The sequence below is a fragment of the Kogia breviceps genome, chromosome 11 (genome assembly GCF_026419965.1).
Source record: "Kogia breviceps isolate mKogBre1 chromosome 11, mKogBre1 haplotype 1, whole genome shotgun sequence".
NCBI classification, from domain to species: Eukaryota; Metazoa; Chordata; class Mammalia; order Artiodactyla; family Physeteridae; genus Kogia; species Kogia breviceps.
Window position 1 is genome coordinate 64,242,504 of NC_081320.1, and position 16,568 is coordinate 64,259,071.

At 36.4% G+C, this 16,568-nt stretch overlaps 1 protein-coding gene across 1 annotated transcript in view; it reads left to right on the forward strand.

Moving 5' to 3' along the window:
* Positions 1-16,568, forward strand: part of FBXO11 (F-box protein 11) — a 106,012-nt gene that overhangs the window by 76,922 nt on the left and 12,522 nt on the right. Inside the window, exons 2-11 of the mRNA XM_059078296.2 lie at positions 2,594-2,721; positions 2,865-2,949; positions 3,377-3,521; positions 5,478-5,607; positions 6,452-6,535; positions 6,623-6,755; positions 8,126-8,232; positions 8,318-8,429; positions 8,512-8,618; positions 8,698-8,835. Coding sequence (XP_058934279.1) covers positions 2,594-2,721; positions 2,865-2,949; positions 3,377-3,521; positions 5,478-5,607; positions 6,452-6,535; positions 6,623-6,755; positions 8,126-8,232; positions 8,318-8,429; positions 8,512-8,618; positions 8,698-8,835 — 1,169 coding nt within the window. The remainder of the gene's footprint in view (positions 1-2,593; positions 2,722-2,864; positions 2,950-3,376; positions 3,522-5,477; positions 5,608-6,451; positions 6,536-6,622; positions 6,756-8,125; positions 8,233-8,317; positions 8,430-8,511; positions 8,619-8,697; positions 8,836-16,568) is intronic.

A 16,568-nucleotide genomic window follows, 5' to 3' on the forward strand; every position in this document is an offset into this window, starting at 1 on the left:
GAATCAGTTCCCAGAAATGGAATTGTTAAGTAATAATAGCTATTGTCAAATTGCTCACCTTAAAGCAATTAAGAACTGGTTTTTTGCCTCATACTATCCTTTGATATATAATACTAGTATGTGATCAAACTTTTTTATGTATATAAATTAATTTCTTTATTTTTGGCTGCATTGGGTCTTCGTTGTTACATGCGGGCTTTCTCTAGTTGTGGCGAGCAGGGGCTGCTCTTCGTTACGGTGCGCGGGCTTCTCATTGCAGTGGCTTCTCTTGTTGTGGGAGCATGGGCTCTAGGTGCGTGGGCTTCAGTAGTTGTGGCACACAGGCTTAGTTGCTCCAAGGCATGTGGGATCTTCCCGGACCACGGCTTGAACCCATGTCCCCTACATTGGCAGGCGGATTCTTAACCACTGCACCACCGGGGAAGTCCTGTGATCAAACTTTTTGATCTTTGATAATCTGCTTTGATAAAAAAAATCTCATTATAGTTTTTATTAGTATTTCATTTGTATTTCCTAAATTATGAATTGTCTGTTCGTGTCCTTGGTCCAATTTTCTATTGAATTGTTAGCCTTTTCCATATTGATTTGTAGCACTCAGATATAATAAGGAAATTGCCCTTTCGTGACATGTGTTGCAAATACTTTTTCCTAATTGTGTTGCTTCTTTTGACTATGTTTATGATTTTAATTTTCCAAGCAGAATTTTTAAATGTTAAAATATTACTCAAATTTATTAGTTCATTTTTAACAATCCAAACTTAGGAAAGAGTTTAGAAGTACAGTACAAAGAAGTGGGTTTTTTTTTCTCCCTGAACCCTTCAAGAATAAGTTCCCAGCCTTTGTCCTGTCACCTCCTAATACTTTAGTGTGTATTTCCTACAAACAAGGATATTCCCTTAAATAACCATACTACACCTGTTAAAATCAGAGAGTTAACATTGACACGTTACTGTCTTTAGAACCCCATTCAAGTTTCACTGATTGAATGAATTATTTCACTGTTGTCTTAATAACAACCATTTAGCAAAAGGATTCAGTTCAGAACCACATGTTGCATTGAGTTGACATATCTTTTCAGTGTCCCTCAATCTGGAACAGTTCCTCAGGCTTTCCTTGACTTTCATAACTGACAGTTTGAAGATTATTCAAAACAAATTAGAACAAGAATTTGTTCTAATGTTTACTCATAATTAGATTTAGGTTATGCATCTTTGTCAGGAATATCATAGAAGTGATTCTGTGATCTTGTATGCTATCAGGTGACACACAGTTTCAGTTTGTCCTATGAATGATGATGTTCACTTTGATCCTTTAATTAAGACAGCATCTGATTGGCATCCCTACTGTAGAGTAATGGTTTTTCCCTTTCTACTTAATCAGTATTTTGTGGGGGAGATACTTTAAACATCTCCTTATCAAACTTTCCATTTATTCATTTATTTATAGTAGAATGAATTTATGGGTTGTTGTCCATTCAGTGGGTTATAATCCCTTTACTATCATGAGTTTTGGTACTTCAGCATAATTTTGCTAGTGGGTGGCCATTCAGGCTGACTTCAGTGTTCTTTTGACATGTCCTCATTACTGAGCGCTTTCTTGTTTCTGCCACAAGATACTCCAGGCTCATTCTGTATTTCCCTCAACCTAGAATCAGCCATTTCTCCGAGGAGCCCTTACTCCTTTATAGAGAAGTATTCAGAAGCAAAGATCCAAATGCTAGTCATGCTCATTGCTGTTGGAGTGGCATTGCTTCCAGGCTTTGTCAGTGAACAGAGCTAAGGAATATACGCGTGTATAATCCACACATTTCCAAACGTCTGTATCTATACCTATTTCTGTATCTATCTTTTAAAAACAATGAGTTCACATTGATAATTCCAGTCTGACACTGTAAGATATACTCTAGCTTTCTCTTTTTTTATATTTTAACTCTTCTCTTTCAGAAGCCTGACTTCCATTTGATCAGTCCCTCTGTTGTTTGTTTACCAAGCTTCCAGTTCCACCATCCCCTCTCCTGTGCAATGCCCTTCTCTCCCTGCTCTGGCTCTGACTCTCCATTCCAGGACATCTTCCCCCACATGGACTTCCTTCTTAACCCCTCTTGAGCTCCAACACTGTATGCCAGACCACTCTCTGCATGGATTCCCTTTTTATCCTACTTGGCATCTGATACCCTATACTGAACTATCCCTCTCTTTTGACACCTTTCTCACCCCATTTGGACTCTAACCATGCAGTACTCACTTGTACTCACTCATCAAGTGAACATCCTCCTCACCTTTTTTTAAATGCCTTCCAATTTTGTGTCATACCTTGAAAGAGCTTCTCCACTTTAACATTATAAAAAATAATTTTGTTTTCTTCTAGTGATTTTTATTTATTTATATTGTATGTAAGCCTATGGTCTATTGTGGAATTTATTTTGAAGTAGAAATCCAGCACTTCTCAGATGGTTATCCAGTTGACTGGAATTTTGTATAAAAACTGTATCTCCCCCCCAAAAAATCTATAAAGTTTTTTAAAAGTTACTGAATCCATAGAGCTTTTTCTTAAAAATGGGTATCATTTTTCATATTGTTTTTGTTTATAACAGATGATGATGTACCTGCAGATATGGTTGCAGAAGAATCGGGTCCTGGTGCACAAAATAGTCCATACCAACTTCGTAGGAAAACTCTTTTGCCAAAAAGAACAGCGTGTCCTACAAAGAGCAGTATGGAGGTAAGTTCAGTGTAACTGTTTTTTTTGTGTGTGTAATGAAGGAATTGTTAGGAAACAAACAGAAAGGAGACCGTCATCATTTTTTAGAAGTAATGATTATGGTAAAAATATTTGCTTAACTAGTTTTCATTTTGTTTTTAAAGGGTGCTTCAACTTCAGCTACAGAAAACTTTTTTGGACATCGTGCAAAACGTGCCAGAGTCTCTGGAAAATCACAAGATCTATCAGGTATTTCCTATGGGAAAGCTAAGAAATAGGGTCAAATAATTTTTATTTTTTGATACCAAAAAATTAAAATCAAATTAAATGTAGTTTTATTTGTACATTTGAGATTGAGAAAGTGATTATTACAGAATAAACATGAGAACCATCACCTTCTCATCTCTGACTGTAATTGTTGTATAAAAATCCTTTTTGTATATTTAGTGTAACCAGTTTTTGAAATGGTGCATACTAGCTAGCTAAAATAAAAAATACTGTCAAGATAAAAGAAAATAAATGTGTGTCATCTATGAAAGCAAATGCTTATAAAATGATTGTCATAAAAAATAAAAGCTGTTCATTAGACAAAATGGAAATTGTGCTTTTTAAATAATGAGAATGTCTTTGCTAGCATGATAGTTTGTTTATATTCTGTTTGTTAATCTCTTTATAGCAGCACCTGCTGAACAGTATCTTCAGGAGAAACTGCCAGATGAAGTGGTTCTAAAAATCTTCTCTTACTTGCTGGAACAGGATCTTTGTAGAGCAGCTTGTGTGTGTAAACGCTTCAGTGAGCTTGCTAATGATCCAATTTTGTGGTAAGTGAAAATTTATTTTCTTATTATCTTGAGATATATTACTTGCTGCCCAAAATGCTGAAGATGGTAGGAAAGTTGGAGTGTGAGTTGATGGTTACAATTAAATAGTCAGAAGATAATTAGAATGCTTATAAATTCCAAGTTGTTTATCACAAATGTTGGTTGTCAGTCCAGGCAGTGTTTTTTGTTTTGTTTTTTTAATATATTTTTTATAAATTTATTTACTTTATTTATTTATTTTGGCTGCGTTGGGTCTTCGTTGCTGTGCGCGGGCTTTCTCTAGTTGTGGCGAGCGGGGGCTGCTCTTCGTTGTGATGTGCAGGCTTCTCATTGCGGTGGCTTCTCTTGTTGGGGAGCACGGGCTCTAGGTACATAGGCTTCAGTAGTTGTGGCACACGGGCTCTAGAGTGCAGGCCCGGTAGTTGTGGCACATGGGCTTAGTTGCTCCGCAGCATGTGGGATCTTCCTGGACCAGGGCTCAAACCCGTGTCCCCTGCATTGGCAGGCGGATTCTTAACCACTGTGCCACCAGGGAAGCCCAGCAGTGTTTTTAAAATAATAAAAGAAGTACTTTTCCTGCTACTTGTCAGTTAAAAGCAACAATGATTATGGGAAATTTTTTTCATTCCATTGCTTTTTAGAAACAGTAAGAAGTCTAATTTAAAACAGCTAATTAAATCTGATAGGTAAGACTGTAGATTTTGTATGTCACTTTTGGAAAATAGTTTGGACATTTGTATTTTTGAACCATAAAATAGGCATACCCTGGGACTTCCCTAGTGGCGCAGTGGTTAAGAATCTGCCTGCCAATTCAGAGGACACAGGTTCGATCCCTGGTCCAGGAAGATCCCACATGCCGCAGAGCACCTAAGCCTGCGTCCCACAACTACTGAGCCTGTGCTCTAGAGCCCGCGAGCCACAACGACTGAAGCCCACGCACCTAGAGCCGGTGCTCTGCAGCAAGAGAAGCCACTGCAATGAGAAGCCCGTGCACCACAACGAAGAGTAACCCCCACTCACTGCAGCTAGAGAAAGCTCGCACACAGCAACGAAGACCCAGTGCAGCCAAAAAAAAAAAATGCCTGCCCTTTGACCCACTTCTGATAATTTGTTTACCCAATTTACAAATTTTTCATAATAGCATAGTTAACAGTGGGGGGAAATTAGAAATAATGGAGAAGTCTAGCAATAAGGGGTGGGACTAAAAGTAAACAATGTAATGTCTACTTAGGGGGTTGTGATATAGTCATTAACAGTGATTTTTTACAGCTTTTAATAACATGGGAATATGCTATGTTATAAAAAGTAAAAAGCAGAATACAAAATTTTATGTGTTACAGTCACAACTGTTGTAAGTGAAAATATCTGTACCTAAAAAGACTGTAAGGAAATACAGTAAACTGTTTAATAGTGAATATATTGAAAGTATAGGTTATCTCTTTATACTTTTCTGTATTTTGCAACAGCTTATATGTGTTACTTCTATGATGCTAAAAATAAGGTACACCTTAAATTTAAGAAAAAATTATATTTGTGTTAGAAAGGAAAAAGAGAACGAAGAGCAGAAGAAACATTTTGCTTTGTACAAGAAGTTATAATAGTTATTATCACTCCATTTCTAAGATTTGATGGTTCTTGATAGGACATAAATGAAGCATCCTCATTATTTTTCATCATTATTTAAAATAATCCTTTTAAATTGAAACTGTATGTGGCTTTTACAGTAAGGGTGGCTTTTATTTTCCCCTGACTAAACAGTCAGATTTTAAAGGATTGACACTTACTCTTTTGGGTGGACTGTATTTTATATGCAGTTACATTGTTTTAGACAATTTTATTTTTACATTTAAAATTCTGCTTTTTCATATTCTTATAAGTTTTTGAGGGCTCAAATAATTTTTATAGTTGTTTAAAGGACATTTTATGAAGAAATCTTTCATTCCTTTCCCCCTTCAGGAAACGATTATACATGGAAGTATTTGAATATACCCGCCCTATGATGCATCCTGAACCTGGCAAATTCTACCAGATTAATCCAGAAGAATATGAACATCCAAATCCTTGGAAAGAGAGTTTCCAGCAGTTGGTATGAAGTATAAATGGAAAACACTGATTTATATTATATATTTTAAATAAAAGTTCCTTTTTAAAAATTTAAACTCAAGAATAGGTTTCAAGGGAATTCCCTGGCAGTCCAGTGGTTAGGACTCCACGCTTTCACTGCTGAGGGCCTGGGTTCAGTCCCTGGTCATGGAACTAAGATCCCAGAAGACTCGTGGCACTGCAAAAAAAAAAAAAAATAGAATAGGTTTCAAGTCAGTGGACATTTATCAACCAAAAAAAAGTCAACAATTCTTTTCACTATTGACATGTTTATTAATCATGTAAACAGTAGCTAAACGGTAGCAGTAAGTATCAGTAGCCTGAGAGCAGTTATACTTCTCTGGATGTGTTTGAACTTACATTTAAATTATTACTGTTGAGTAGTTATTTAAAGTTTCACATTTAGCTTAATTTTCATATGGTCCTTTATGAATGGTTCCCAGCTAGGGGTGATTTTGCTCCACGGGGGATGTTTGGCAATCTCTGAAGACATTTTTGGTTGTCACAGCTAGAGAAGAGGCTACTGATACCTGGTGGTTAGAGTCCAGGGATGCTACTAAATATCCTACACAGGATAGCCCTCACAACAAAGAATTATCTGTTCCAAAATATCAGTAGTGCTGAGGTTGAAAAACCATGTCCTATTTACTGGATATTACTGAGTCATAAACTGTTCTAGATTTTACATTGCATTATACAACAGAAAATTTGTTGGACTGATAATTGTTTTTGATAATTAATGAAAAATTCATATAGTACTAAATTAATTTAGACTTTAGTGTTTATGTTAATAGTCACTATTTGTTTTTGTTTTTTTGATGTTTTAGTATAAAGGTGCACATGTAAAGCCAGGATTTGCTGAACATTTCTACAGTAACCCTGCAAGATACAAAGGAAGAGAAAATATGTTGGTATGTTTGATTTGTCTTTTTCTAATATTTAAAATGATGATCTTACAGTTCTATACTGACTTTTTTTTTTTTTTTTTTTTTTTTTAGTATTACGATACAATTGAAGATGCTCTTGGTGGGGTACAAGAAGCTCATTTTGATGGACTTATCTTTGTTCATTCTGGAATATATACTGATGAATGGATATATATTGAATCTCCAATCACCATGATTGGTGCAGGTACGTGTAAATGCATTGTCATTAGAATTTTAATATTTTATTTACATGATGGTTTTTTGTTTTTTTTTTTTTTTTGCGTTACTTGGGCCTCTCACTGTTGTGGCCTCTCCCGTTGCGGAGCACAGGCTCCGGACGCGCAGGCTCAGCGGCCATGGCTCACGGGCCCAGCCGCTCCGCGGCATGTGGGATCTTCCCGGACCGGGACACGAATTCGCGTCCCCTGCATCGGCAGGTGGACTCTCAACCACTGCGCCACCAGGGAAGCCCACATGATGGGTTTTTTAAATGCTAGTTACTTAAAATCTAGATGAACCTTGATAATATTTTAATTGAAGGAAAAAATAGTAAATACCATGTATACTTTATATGATGGAAATGAAAACTTTAGAGTTTAGAAATTAGAAATATACCTATTTCTTTTTGGGAGGGATGTGTATATTTCTTGATGTCAGTACTTTGTCCAGCTGCTTTAGTTGTTTATTAAGGTGAGAAAAATATTGGTTAATTTTATCTTTTATTTGAAAATACAGAGGATAATGTTTTTATTGCTGTATTTTTAATGAAACAAATGTACTTTTAAAATACTTTCTGTACTGTTTCAAAGCTGTTTTTATGGTCAGGTTTCTAAGAATAAACGTAGTATTTGTTGAGCACTGATCAGTTATTTGAAGATTTATGGTATACCTGATTTTTTTAAGGATACTGTAGTACGAGACCATTTTAAGATAGCTAGTTAATTATTACTAGTTAATGAAATTTGCATTTACTGCTCTTTCTTCTTCCCTCCCCCATTTCCACCTCAACGAAAAGTAGGAGAGAGTATAGAAAAATTTTGCCTACTGATTTCCATTACTTTCCAAGTCAAAGCCAGTACTGGAAATAAGTTTAAATAAAGACATTTCTCTCTTTCTCTCCCTGCTCATCATCCCTTTCTTTCTTCTCCCTGAGCCTCGTTTTCTGGTGCTGCTGGTTGTGATTTGGTTTCCACAAGAAACCCACTTTTTAATTTGCCATTGCATTTGATATTAAATACTATTTGTAGTTGAATCTTATTAGAAGTATTACTCTACATGGATTTGTGTATAATGGTACTCAGATAATGTCCATGTTAAGTATGACTGCCTGTATGAAGGCCACTGAAACATAGTTATCTATCTGATAAAATGAATATTAGTCCTATCTACTCAATATTAATGTTCTTTAAAAGTTCCCTCTCCAAAAAAAAGTACCCAATTTAAAAACCGTAAAAAGGGCAGTACTGAATTATTAGTTTTATGGCAGAGTATTTTTACTGATTAAAAAAGTAATTTTTAAATATCCATTTTGTCTGTCTGATAAAGCTAATATGCTTTAAAATATTTTCTTTGTAGCACCTGGGAAAGTAGCAGACAAAGTTATAATTGAAAACACTAGAGATTCAACCTTCGTTTTTATGGAAGGTTCCGAGGATGCTTATGTTGGATATATGACAATAAGGGTAAGGCATTTTTTAATTTTTAAGATGTATACGGAAATCATTAAGGCAGTGGTGGTTTATTTCAAACAAAATTTCTACTTTTCAGTTTAACCCTGATGACAAATCTGCTCAACACCACAATGCACACCACTGCTTAGAGATTACAGTAAATTGTAGCCCTATTATTGATCACTGTATCATCCGAAGTACATGTACAGGTTAGTGTTCCTGTTACGTTTTATTATAAAATGAGTCACTGTGTTGCCCAGTAGGTTTTTAAATAAATTATTTGTCTTACAGTTGGCTCTGCAGTATGTGTTAGTGGTCAAGGAGCATGTCCCACTATCAAGCACTGTAACATCAGTGACTGTGAAAATGTTGGACTTTATATAACAGATCATGCACAGGTATTTTTTAATTTTGTGGGTTTTTTTCTTTTTTCTTTTTTTAGCTCTGCTGATGTTTATTTCTGGTTAATTGTTGTAGGGAATATACGAAGATAATGAAATTTCCAATAATGCTTTAGCTGGGATTTGGGTTAAAAATCATGGAAACCCAATTATTAGACGGAATCATATTCATCATGGACGTGACGTTGGTGTGTTCACATTTGATCATGGCATGGTAAGAACATTTATTCTTAATAGAAAAACTGATGTCATATCAGTTAAAATTTCAAATAGGTGTCAGCATTTTATCATCACCAAAATGCTGAATTGAAAAGTGTAGGTTTAAAAGATCTCAGCATTATATTCTAAAGTCAGTATGCAGTATCACTTCTATAAATTCTTGAATCCAACATTATATACACGTACGGAAGATGGAGTCCTTAGGGAATTGATGTGATCTTTGAGGGGAGTAAGGTCTAATCCAGAAGTTCTCAAATGTAACTGTGCATAAAAATCACCCAGATACAATAAATCAGAATTTTTAAGGACGGTGCCCAGGATATGCATTTTTTAATAAGCACCATAAGTGAGTTTAATGCCGGTTGTTTGGAGACTACACTTGGAGAAACAATAGTTTCATCATTAGTTTGACTTCCATTTCATTCCTCTTACAATTTAAAAAAAAAATTTTTTTTAACTGGTAGAACTTTAATAAGAAATACAGTGATGCTAATATATCAGTTCTAAAATTCTTACGCAGCAGTTAATTAGGCATCTTTATATGGATGATATTATGTTTTAGTTACTACTGTGTCATTTTACACAATTTTATAGAGACATGACTTTTTGAGCTCTCTTAGGCCAAAACTAACATTCTTCGGTGCCTATTCAGGTATTCTTTTCATTTAATGTCTAATTTTTATTTTTTTGCCGCTCTGCACGGCTTGTGGGATCTCAGTTACCCCACTAAGGACTGAACCCGGGCCCTCGGCAGTGAGAGCACAGTGTCCTAACCACTCGACCGCCAGGGAATTCCCTTATGTCTAATTTTTGTTGAAGTAATTTTCAAGTCCTAGTACAGCATTCGCAACATTTTTTATTAAGTCAGAGCTAGGAGAGGAGGTTTGAGGTGGTGACAAACAAGGGTATGGTGAAGTTTTATTGCTATTACATGATATTAATCACGCAACTTTGGAACGTTGAATTGACATATACAAATTGTCAGTTGGCGAAGGAAGTTTTTTGTTTTCATTTTTTGCGTCTAAAACCCTAATGCAGAACTCTTTTTTTTTTTTTAAACTGAACTAGATCATGAGGAGTACCCTTTTATCAAGTTCTGATTAGATGTAAATGTTTCAGACTGTCCAGCTTATTATATTCCTGTGGTAACCGTAACCTGAGAAAAACAGTTCACTTAAAACTAAGGCTATATAGTTTGGGCCTGTAGATAAGAAAGCACAGTGGAGATGACTACTTGCCCTTCTCCAGTTAGAATTTTAAAATTGAAATTTTTTTGCAAATGTTAGCTCTTTTTTCCAAGGAGTGGGGAAGAGGGGAATTGGGGAATTGGGGAGTCTGGCAAAGGTATGGAGGTTATCAAAACATAAGAGTCTTGAGAATCTGCCTCCCTACCCCTTTGAGGGCCGCCCACGTTGGCAATAATTCTTTTTCAAATTTTTTTTAATTTTTAATTTATTTTTTGGCCACGTTGTGTGGCATGCAAGATCTTAGTTCCCCAACCAGGGATTGAACCTGTGCCCCTGTGTTGAGAGCACAGAGTCTTAATCACTGGGACCACCAGAGAAGTTCTGGCAATAATTCTTAAGTGGGGGCTTCCCTGGTGGCACAGTGGTTAAGAATCTGCCTGCCAATGAAGGGGACATGGGTTCAAGCCCTGGTCCAGGAAGATCCCACGTGCCACAGAGCAACTAAGCCTGTGTGCCACAACTACTTGAGCCTGCACTCTAGAGCCTGTGCGCCACAATTACTGAAGCCCACGTGCCTAGAGCCCGTGCTCCGCAACAAGAGAAGCCACTGCAATGAGAAGCCCGCACACCGCAAAGAAGAGTAGCCCCCACTCGCCGCAACTAGAGAAAAGCCCGCACACAGCAATGAAGACCCAACGCAGCCAAAAGTAATAAATAAATAAAATAAATAAATTTATTTTAAAAATAATAATAATAATAATTCTTAAGTGGAATTCTAAATGGAGCTCATATTTTTGTAATGGAACTATACTGTACTAATATTTCTTTGCCTGTGTTGCCTTCAGACTTTGCCCCAGAGTTACCTACAATTCAAGTATCATATTTATGCATGCCTCTGATCTCATTCACAAATGATTTGAGGTACCAAAATAACTAACCTGAGTAAATTTCTGCATTTTTAAAAGACCTAATGCTAATGGTCAGTTACTAAAATTCATTATAATAATTTACTCTTCACACCCCCCCAATGCAGTTTACTTTTTATAGATTTAGGTTTATAAATTTTATAACTGTTTTAAAAAGCAAATCTTAGCCAATCCTGTAGATATATATATATATATATATATATATATATATATGTTAAGGATTGATGAGATTTGTAAGGTATTATAGATTTATAAAGGAAGGATGGAAATAAAGCATACCTTGGGCCTCTCATCTGTTTTAGTATTGTGATACAATCCTTTAAAATCCTTTGGTAGAATGTTCTTTCATTCCAAGTATTCTTTGTGTCAGCTGCCCATGGTTGGTAGGATGACATCACTAAGGTTAACTTTTTTAAAGTTTGACTTTGTTTTTTATAGAATTTCAGAGAACGTCAGAATATACATTTAAACTAGTTTCTGTACTGTTCTCTATCTTTATGTATATTCATATTTATTGTTTGTTCTCTGAAATTGTCTTTCCTTTTCCTTGTCTATGACCTACTTAGAATATAAACTCCTGTATTGGCAAGAATGAATCATGAAAGAATTTTTACTTTTTTTATTTTAAAGAAATTAATGTTTTTGTTAAAATATTATATGCCCAGTATAAAAGATATCCCTAGAATTTTAAAGGGTATGACTAGAGTTTGTCATTGTTAACTGCATGTTTAAACTTTGAATACAGTATGAACTCCCCCTTTGAAAAATGATGAAAATACTTTATATTTCAACCCATTTCTACTCCATCATTTGTATTCTTATTTTTCTTTTGTAAAGCTTCATAACATTTACATTCCTACAGTTATTGGTCTGTATTTATATTTATTTACCTTCAGTCCTTTTATCACAGTTGTTCCATTCCTGAATTTTTAAATTTTGGTTCATTCTTGGTATGGCTACTTTGTCATCTAGCCGTTTTGATTTTATTTTTAAAAGAAAGTCTTATGGGTATTGTAGCTTGAATTCTTGCCATTTGAGAATGCCTACCATTTATTCACCTTTTAACTTGACTGAGTATACAGTTTTTTATTATACTTTCTTTCCCTCAGAATTGTGTAGTCATTTTAATTGAGTGTGACTGAGAAGTCTGAGATCATTCTGGGTTTTTTTTTTTTTTCTTTCTGGTGGGATTTGCGTTTCTACTTCAGTATCCATATGTTGTTGTTAATGTTGTGTTGTTTTAATTGTTACTGTTTTTCTGTCTGTATGTTTCTTTAGAAACTTGGCTATTTTCTCTATTACTTACATTGCTTTGTATTGCTTTGTTCTTTTCCTTTAAATTTTGTGTGATTTCCTCAAATCTGTGTCTCTTACTATGTCTATATAGTTTTGTCTCTTTTCTGTTCTGTTTCCAATGTGGTTTTCATCTCTGATTTCTTTAATGCATTTTTGTTTTATGGAATCCTTCTAGCATATATAAAATTAGAGACAATAGTATAATGAATCCATCCTCCACGTTCAGAAACTTTCAGCTCATGGTCAGTTTTGTTTCATCTGTACCTCCTCATACATTGCTTACTTTGTTCTTTACTCTGAATTATTTGAAGCAAATCCAAGACATCATCATCTCATCTGTAAATATTTCAGCATATATGTCTTTCTTTAAAAGATGGGGTCTTCCCTGGTGGCGCAGTGGTTGAGAGTCCGCCTGCCGATGCAGGGGACGCAGGTTTGTGTCCCGGTCTGGGAGGATCCCACATGCCGCGGAGCGGCTGGGCCCGTGAGCCATGGCTGCTGAGCTTGCGCGTCCAGAGCCTGTGCTCCACAACCGGAGAGGCCACAACAGTGAGAGGCCCGCGTACCGCAAAAAAAAAAAAAGATGGGATTCCTTCTTTTTCTTTTACATAACAATGCCAGTCTCACTGTTAAAAGTAATTTTTCTATCAGTATTTACAGTTCCCCAGTTCTTTGTTTTTTGTTGTTTAATGTTCAATCTATTGCAGAGCGTTATTTTCATAAAGTAAAATTAAAATATAGCAGTGCCAAATTGCTATAAAATTTTTGAGACCTTTATTCTAAGTTTATGAGCTTAACTCATGATAGATTGACAGTTGACAGACTCTGTAGAAATATGGTTTTCCTCTCCTTTCATTTCACTTTACTTCAGATAGTCCCCCTTAGATAGGAAATACAAGTTTTAGATGATAGAAATTGCACATTAGTGTGTTTCTTCTTCAGATATACTTCTTGTGCCTAAATTATTTTTATTAAAATATTACTATGGGAGTATTTCCTTCCTCTCCTGTGTTCTTTTTGGGACACTAGATCTCACTACTTTAGTAAAAGATCATTGGCTAGGCTTGCTTATTACAACAGTTACTTGCGGGCTTCCCTGGTGGCGCAGTGGTTAAGAATCTGCCTGCCAGGGAGGGAGGGAGACGTAAGAGGGAAGAGATATGGGGACATATGTATATGTATAACTGATTCACTTTGTTATAAAGCAGAAACTAACACAGCATTGTAAAGCAATTATACTCCAATAAAGATTTAAAAAAAAAAAAAAAAGAATCTGCCTGCCAATGCAAGGGACACGGGTTCGAGCCCTGGTCCAGGAAGATCCACATGCTGCGGAGCAACTAAGCCCGTGTGCCACAACTACTGAGCCTGTGCTCTAGAGCCCACGAAGCACAACTACTGAAGCGCGTGCACCTAGAGCCTACGCACTTTTTTTTTTTTTTTTTTTTTTGCGATACGCGGGCCTCTCACTGTTGTGGCCTCTCCCATTGCAGAGCACAGGCTCCGGACGCGCAGGCTCAGCGGCCATGGCTCACGGGCCCAGCCGCTCCGCGGCATGTGGGATCTTCCCGGACCAGGGCATGAACCCGTGTCCCCTGCATCGGCAGGCGGATTCTCAACCACTGCGCCACCAGGGAAGCCCGAGCCTACGCACTTTAACGAAGAGTAGCCCCCGCTCTCCACAACTAGAGAAAAGCCCATGTATAGCAACGAAGATTCAACGCAGCCAAAAATAAATATATAAAATAAATTTATTTTAAAAAGAAAAAAGAACAGTTACTTGGGGAAACATACGCTGCTAAAGGTGTATGGTAACATTTGTTCTCAGCACCTTATTCTTCCTTATCCATGTATCACAGTATTTGGCAAGTGTTTGATTGATTATAGTTTGGGGTTGTAGACATTTATCTCAATGAAGGTAGCATATTTTTTTCCTCTTTTTCATTCGTTTTGTTTGTTTGTTTTATTTGGAGAGTTTTAAGAGAAACTCTTGAATTCCTTTCACCCTATCGTATTTAATAAAGATTATTTCACTTCAAAAAAATCTTAATGAAAAAATACTTAATCTCACCTTTTATTTTTATATCACTGTGAAGTTTGTAACTTGAGAGAATGATAACTTTCAAGGACTTAATGTATATGGCAGAGATTTAGAAATGCTTGTGCTGAAAAGTTAACAACCTCTTATTTTAAAATATAGAAGAAGCTCTTAGCAATCTGGTATCTTCTGGTAGGGAAATAAATCATTTTATAATATGGGGTAGTCCAGTAAAATGTCTGTGCCTTTGGAATTTTATATTTGTGTTGGAGCTTTTGTGGTTTGCATCTTAAAAGGCAAAGTAGAGTTTTGTTTTCTACTTACAGTCCTGTATTATTAGACCATTTTGCACTAAAGGCATTTCTTAACAAAATAGGTGCATTTCATTAAATGTGCTTTAAAGCAAAATTACATTAACTGAATCCTTTAATCCATAATAGATAGGTTTTTTTCTGATATTATAAAACTGTATAAGTCAATCAATTGTTCCCTTTCTGAATGTAATAAAATCACCATTGTAGCAATGTAAGAGGCTTCTGGTTTTAAGAGCATGAAGGAAAGAATTTTTTTCTTTTCGAAAAAATTTTGCTACTCTTTTCTTGAAAGTTACCTTAAAACAAAAATTACGGATTAAAACTCCCATCTCTGATGGAACTAGGGGACATTTTTAACCTCTAATCTAAATTACAGTATGGTAAAATGACCATGTGCCTATGACCATAGCAACCAGTTCAGATTAGAGCAGGTTTTATAATGGGGGCCTCTGCACAAGGGAAAATGAAGAGGAGGGGACTGCTGTTTGCCTTAGTAAACTTGTGGATCTATTTGACTCTCCTAGGTGTGCAAAATTGAAACCTAAAGAAAACAGAGAGGGCATTCCCTGGTGGTCCAGTGTTAAGGACTCTGTGCTTTCACTGCTGAGGGCGAGGGTTCAGTCCCTGGTCAGGGAACTAAGATCCTGCAAGCCGTGCAGTGTGGCCAAAAAAGAAAAAAAAAGAAAGAGAACAGAAAGAGCATCCATGCATTTGAAAAATTTTTAGTAGGTATACTGTAGCAAAGTATACTTGCAGTACTCTATGTTGAGCTAGTATAGCCAGGACATGACAGTGCCTGTTACTGCCATCTTCATGGAAGCCCAGTAGATAGCATACCTTTTCCTGCCGTATTCTGAACAAATTAAGAAATCAAAGGGACTTCCCTGGTGGCGCAGTGGTTAAGAATTGGCCTGCCAATGCAGGGGACACGTGTCCGAGCCCTGGGCCAGGAAGATCCCACATGCCGCAGAACAACTAAGCCTGTGTGCCACAACTACTGAGCCTGTGCTCTAGAGCCCATGAGCCACAACTGCTGAGCCTGTGTGCCACAACTACCGAAGCCCGCAAGCCTAGAGCCCGTGCCCTGCAACAAGAGAAGCCACGACAGTGAAAAGCCCACACACTGCAACGAAGAGTGGCCCCCGCTTGCCACAACTAGAGAAAGCCCACGAATAGCAGTGAAGACCGAACACAGCCAAAAATTAATTAATTAATTAAATTTTTTAAAAAATCCCAACTGGATTTCTTTAAAAAAAAAAAAAAAAAAGCCATGAAGAGGCTGAAATATCAATTTCATTACTCTTAGAGGTTAAATCGGAAGATACAACATAGAATGAGAACCAAATAAGTCTTTAACTGGATCCCAAAATGAAATAGGCTTATTTCACAGGCAGTGTTCATGGGGTAGTAACAGAAGGCATGCTGCCTAAGGGCAGCGCATTTCCATGAGGAAAAGGGTGAAGCTGTATTGAGCATACTCAGTTTATTCTTTCCCACGTTTACCATTCAGACATGTCATGCAACTCCTGGCAGAGAGAGACAAGTTGCACTCCCTTCTCAATGATGAAAATACCAGAAATGTTGAATTGTTCCAGTCTGACATTAAGCTCTTTCAGTCTAGCCTCTTTTAATTTTTTTCTTTCTTTGATGCTCAGTTTTGACATAGTAGTCTATATACATACACCTGGTGTCCGTCCATTTTTATTTGGAATAAAATCAAAGAAGCCATTTTTGATGCAATCCCCCAGTTTTTTTTAGAAGAATAAGATTATAACCCATATGTTAACAGGTAAGTTATAAGTGATTTGTACTTTATTTGTGGAAAATGAAACCTGAAAACTACTTCTAAATGTTATTCTCAGAGAGCCATTTTCTTAAAGAGTTAATTATGTAGTGTATTAGAATACTCAGAATTATATCCTGTTTTAACTCTACTAAATTTGGCAAAAAGTCCTACTTGAGTGCTT